The sequence below is a fragment of the Limulus polyphemus genome, unplaced genomic scaffold, assembly GCF_000517525.1.
Source record: "Limulus polyphemus unplaced genomic scaffold, Limulus_polyphemus-2.1.2 Scaffold2497, whole genome shotgun sequence".
In the NCBI taxonomy this organism is placed as follows: Eukaryota; Metazoa; Arthropoda; class Merostomata; order Xiphosura; family Limulidae; genus Limulus; species Limulus polyphemus.
This window is the reverse complement of record NW_013668107.1, coordinates 146351-152233: the sequence shown is the minus strand read 5'-3', so window position 1 is coordinate 152233 and position 5883 is coordinate 146351. Positions and strand designations below refer to the sequence as shown.

General features: G+C 35.1%; 1 protein-coding gene across 1 annotated transcript in view; it reads right to left on the bottom strand.

The window, feature by feature from the left end:
• The window catches only part of LOC106467127 (GAS2-like protein pickled eggs), a gene marked incomplete at its 3' end in the record, with an annotated part of 31234 nt that extends 25588 nt beyond the window's left edge, over positions 1 to 5646 (bottom strand). Inside the window, exon 1 of the mRNA XM_013927446.2 lies at positions 4684 to 5646. Within this exon, the coding sequence (XP_013782900.2) occupies positions 4684 to 5364 (681 nt within the window). The remainder of the gene's footprint in view (positions 1 to 4683) is intronic.
• Positions 5647 to 5883: the final 237 nt, after the last annotated feature.

The following is a 5883-nucleotide window of genomic DNA, read 5'->3' as shown; positions in this document are numbered from 1 at the left end:
CACAAGATAATTAGTATGCAGACCATTTTCATTTATATAGTGCTCTGTGAACACAAATTAGTTAGCCTAAATCAGTTAAATGACGAAAAATTAGGTGTCTATTTACTTGTGACCACTCAGTGTATTTATTTTCACTGCTACTTTGTGACAGAGGACCAAGTACATCGATAAAAATTCTTTCAAGTGGTGCTCCAACAATACTGCTGTTGCTGTCCATGCTGTTTCTTTCATGGACCTTTAAGCTCACACCATATTCCACATGAATTACATCAATTCTCTGCACGTCCCCGGCGCCCAATCCAACAGAAGTGCTCTTTTACTCTGTCTAGTGTCTTCTTAACACCTAAGATGTCCAGCTGTTGGAAAGTTGTGAAGACAAAAAGTGTTTAGAATATAGTGACTGTGGAAGTCCCAACTGTAGTCAGTGTTTCTATCGACTAGTACCTTCTCATTTTCGACATAAAAAGCTCTCTTGTAGGCATAGTGAATCCCACTGTGCCCAAGACATCTTTGTCTTTGGTCTTTTTGGAGGGACTATTTGCCACAAATTTTTTTTTGTACTATTCTTGATCCACAGAATAATTGGTTTCAAACTCGTATCTTTTCCACAAGTCTGTCATTTGAGTGCTGAGACACACCAGTTCTTTATCATTACTTGAGTTAGTTACATTTTGGACTATGGTCTGAAGTATTTTAAGTTGGTCATCTTTGCTGTCTTGTGCTTTTCTTCTTTTCACAATGTTTACATTTTTCGTTAACACACGGTCTTCAGGATAATGCATTAGAATTTCCATGGTTTCGTTAAGGTTAATTGACGATGTTAAAGTTGTACTCCTGAAGTTTCTGGAGCAATATTGCCATCTGGCTTTCTGGATTGTCAAAATTCACCAGCCATTTCAGTACTGCATGATCTGTCCACAATGTAAACTTTTGTCCATATAGGTGTTGATAGAAATGAGTTATGGTTAAGTAGCAGCTCTTTCTAAGTTGCACAATACCTCTTTATGCATCATTCATTACCTTGTTATAGTAGGCAATAGTTATAGTTGTCAACTGCTCCCCTTGTAAAATAACTGGCAACTGTATCTAACATTTAAAATGAATGGATATTCAAGAGTTGAGTATGCTATTACAGGAGTAGTGTTTAATAGAAAAATTAATTTGTTGAGTGCCTGCTCACAATCAGCACTCTAGCAAACCTTATTTGGTTTCCAAGTAATTTGTGCAATATCAAAGCTATATCAAAAAATGGTTTTACAAAACCATGATACTAAGAGCACAGTTCCAGAAATCCTCTTATCTCACGTAGGTTCTTTGTAGGTTCTGGACATATCCAATCTTAGTGGGGTCTGTAGACACTCCTTATCTGCTGAATATGTGTCCCAGGAAACTCATCTGTTGACAAAATAATTCACACTTCTTGAGATTCAGCTTAATGTTTTCTTTCCTCAACTTATCCAGATTGTTCCCTATCCCATCATAAGCATTATATCATCTAAGCAGACGAGTATAGCGTTCTATGACAGTTTAAAAACAGCACCCTCCAGTAGTCATTGAAATGTGGTAGATGCATTACATAATTCAAATGATATTACAACAACTTGTCACAATCCATTTCCTGCATTAAAGGCTGTCTTCTCTCTACTTGTTTCTTCAACTTGAATTTGCCAACATACACTCTTCAGGTCCAATATTAAAAACTATTTTAATCCAGATAAAGTATCCAGAGTAGAATCAATTTTTGGCAGTGGGTAGGCATCCTTCATTGTGACTTCATTCACCCTCCAGTAGTATAAGCAGAACCTTGTGAATCCACCCTTCTTCTTCTTCACAAGCATAGTAGGTGATGCGCATGGACTATTATTCAGTTCTATTACCCCTTGCTGTATTATGGCTTCTATCTCTTTGAAATTCTCAGTACTCTTTGTAAGTGGGATTTGTTTGGCTAACAGACATATTGGGGATGCATCTCCAGCATCAATCTTATGAGATATTTTATTTGTTCAGCTTTAGCATTGGAGAAGGCAACTTGATATTCCATGAGCAAATCATATAATCTATGACATTGATCAGTTGTAAAATCTCTACAGTTACGGTTATACAGCTCTTGCAAGTGAGGCGGTAAACTGTCTTTATGTGAAGATTTGATATCAGACTTCTTATATCTTTCCTCAAAGGTGACTACTTCTGATGTTCTTTGATGTGGAAGTACTACCTGTACAGCTTCACATCTTGCAATGTTCTATTCATATTATACTCAAATATTATGATTTTTTGAATTTGTTATCCTAATGATTATGTCTTTATTCTTTAGATCCATTAGTGTTCTTTCAATGATTAATTTCTCTATAAATCATCAAGAATTTTGTTGATTTTGTTCTCAGTTAGATTTATTTATTAGATTTAAGTATTGTATCTCTTTCTTTCAAATCCTCTCCTAAAATCTGTCTCTTTATCTTAATCTTCTTTTTTTTTCTATCTCTTTCTTCTGAGTCTTCTTTTTATTTTTTCCATCTCTCTTTTCTTCTTTTTCTTTTGATTTTTCATTTTTAAAGAAGAAAGATAATAGTACTTCGAGATTTCTTAAATGACTTTTGAGTCTACTTTCGTTATCCCGACTAGTAAGAGTGCCCCAGCACCAGGTGCAGTTTAACAAAGTTGTTAAATTGTGCTTATCGAAAAAAAAAAGATTAAATGGGCTATTCTCGCCTTATCTGAGTAAAAAGTAGCACAATTTAAAATTGAGGGCTCACAAATCTTTTTGGTACCAGACCCACAAGAAAGTTAATCCGGCGCTGTTCTTTCCAGTTTATCACATCAAAATTAGGGACGACCAGAGGCAGGCAGCCTTGTGTAGCTTTGCGCGAAATTTTGAAAAAAAACAACAAATAAAACTGTCAAAGGCGACCTCTAAAGATTTGTTTAAAAGAGACTTATTGTGAAGAGACTTACAAAATATTACTAATCGCCTTTTACTACTAAATCCTGTTCACCAATTACACATAAAAATATGCTCGAAGATCATACACTACATGAATATTTAACTAATCAGCCTAGACCCTTTTCAACTCTCCAAGGTTAACCCTCTTAGTAAATTACAAAAAACTCTCGATCCTTGTGACTGATAATGAACCGGTCTAGAAAGTTGCAGTATCGCTTCTGTCGATCATGCGTTCAAAAGACTGGCTTTAACACACCAAAAATGGACTAAACCAGCTAGGAATGGACAAGTGAAGAACGTGGTGGTTAAGTTTCATAAACAATACGAATTGTAAGATTTACCATTTCCTTAGAGAACTAAATATTTCGTAAAGTACACAGATTCACGTGTCTTTGTTGTTTGGCAGCTTGCACAGACGATTTCGGTATTCGGGCTTAAGGTAGCAACCCTCGATGCACACTTGGAAATAAAATTTAATAATCTATGTATTAGTTTTTAACAGGATAGGCACAGTCTCCAGTGGTTAAGATCTAAGTCGGACAGTGACATTGTATAGGAACTAAGTAAATAATTAAACTAATTATATTTAATTAATTAATTTAACTAATTAATTGAACTAATTAAACAAACAGTGACTAAATCAATGTTTTTTGTAATTGAATTAAGGCTGGAGGGGGGGACTAAATTAAGAAAGTTGTTGCCAGCAAAATATTTATGTGGCACACACTCCCGGTTCTGACATCTATGTAGTTATCACCAAATTTTTTCGTCCAAAGAGATCCCTTAATATATCGAAGCGATTATATTAACTTCAAGATAAGCACTTATTTGCATAATTTTATATTTTAAAAGGTATGCTCGTTCAATTCAATAAATGTTTGCAAAATGCGTCTGTATAGCTTACTAGCATTTCCAAAGTTTTACCTGTATAATTTTCCCATTTTTCCAAAGGTTTATTTGTATACTTTACTAATATTTTGAAAATTTTGCTTGATACAGGTTATTAATATTTCGATGTATTTGCCTGCATAGTTTAATAATACTTTCAATACGTTCATCTGTGTAGTACTGATATTTCGGAAACTTTTCCAGTATACTTTCTTAATATTTGGTGTATTTAGTATACTAATATTTCAAAAGATTTGTCCGCACAGTTTACTAGTATTTCCAGTACGTTTATTTGTATAATGCTGCCAGTATTCAGCTTCTAAATATTTAATATATTTAACTTTAGAGTATATTAATATTTCGAAGGATTTGTCTATATAGTTTTTTTATATTTCGTATCAAATTGCCAAAATTTTGTTTAAATAGTTGACTAATGTTTTCAAAGATTTGTCCCTAATACTTCCAGAGATTTGTCTAGCTTGCTAATTTCCAAAGTTCTGCCTGAATAATATGCTAATTTTCCAAAGGTTTGTATGCTATAAGTATTGCAATATATTTTCCTCTATAGTATACTATTATTCACAGTATTTTCTTATATAGTTTGCTAATGTTCTATTCACACAGGCTGTTAATAGTAACTTAATATGAGTTTGGATAACCTGTCTATATTTTTTGCCACTTGCGCGAATAGACAGCCAGCCTCACATTTCAGACAACCCAGATTATAGCTTAAAGACAGAAAATCATTAACTTTAATAAGAAACAATATATGGACAAAATTGTTATGCCAGTTCAAATTCTAAATAAAATAAGTGGATCTTTCGAATTACATTATTAAAAAATGTACCACTTACTCTTTCATGAAGACTTCGAAGATCATTTGTAATGATCTGCGGTTTGTTACTCATCAGTTCACTGAAGACCTCTTGACATTCGCAGTCTAAGTCTCCGTTTGCCAGCTCGGCATCAATCTCCTCTTCCATCTGGACCAAGAGTGGAGCGGGCATCCCAAACTTTGACCCCCGGCGAGCTATCTCCAACAAGCACAAAATGAAACTTTTCTCGTTCTTTCGGAGCACCAAATCATCAGTTTCGAAGAGCAAGCACTCCTTTATGTCCAGTTTCCGGCACCAGGAAATAAAGTTTGATATGTTATCACGAGACTGGAATGTGCCAGGGTGAACATCAGGCCGATACACAATGTCGCGTTGCGGGATAGGTAAATTTAATCCGTTCTGCCCAGCTTGTTGCCATTCTTGCGCCATGCGGTGTACGTTGTTCGCATGTTGACACAAAATTACCCCAGTCTCTAGCCGTTCTAAAAAGTTGTCCACTGTAATGTCCAAACCGTATAGCGCATTCAACCATTCTGCCAAGTCTTCTTTCATGGCATACAGATATTCTTCGCTGGTTTTAAATGGTCGAAAAGGTCTGGGCTCCAAGAGCATAACATGAACATCTCCTTCTCCACATGCTGTCGGTCCACAGCCTTCTACTGCCGTTGTGCACATTTTAACGTCCTCGCAACTCATCATTATTCAGCTGACCAAAGAAAGCTATATTTGCTTTAAAACGTAAATATTCAACACACAGTGTAGAAATAAGTAACACTTATAAATTGATCGATTTAGAAATGAAGAACGCATAAATTGTTATAAAAATAAAAGTCCTATAAAAAGTTGCTATGATAGCTCTTTAATTTCAGTTACACGATTATTTTTAAATATATGGCAAAGTAATAAGTTAATCTTCAAGAACAATTTTGTGTCTGGTCTTGATTACCGATGATATACTACTCAGATAGACTAAGATCGTGCTTCTTGCTGCTTATACTCAACTTCTGTGAAGTGACGGACATCTCCCATTTATTTAGATAGTCACCACTCGGGAAGATGCACGTGATCGTCGTTGGTGGGTTATTCATAATTAATTTTACTGGTTGTTTAGTTGGTTATTTTTATTTCACAAGGTTCTTAACGCCATCTATCGAAGAAGATGAAAAGTGTCAATCATTTAGCTGTGGCCTTGAACGCACGGGAATGAGACACACCAAA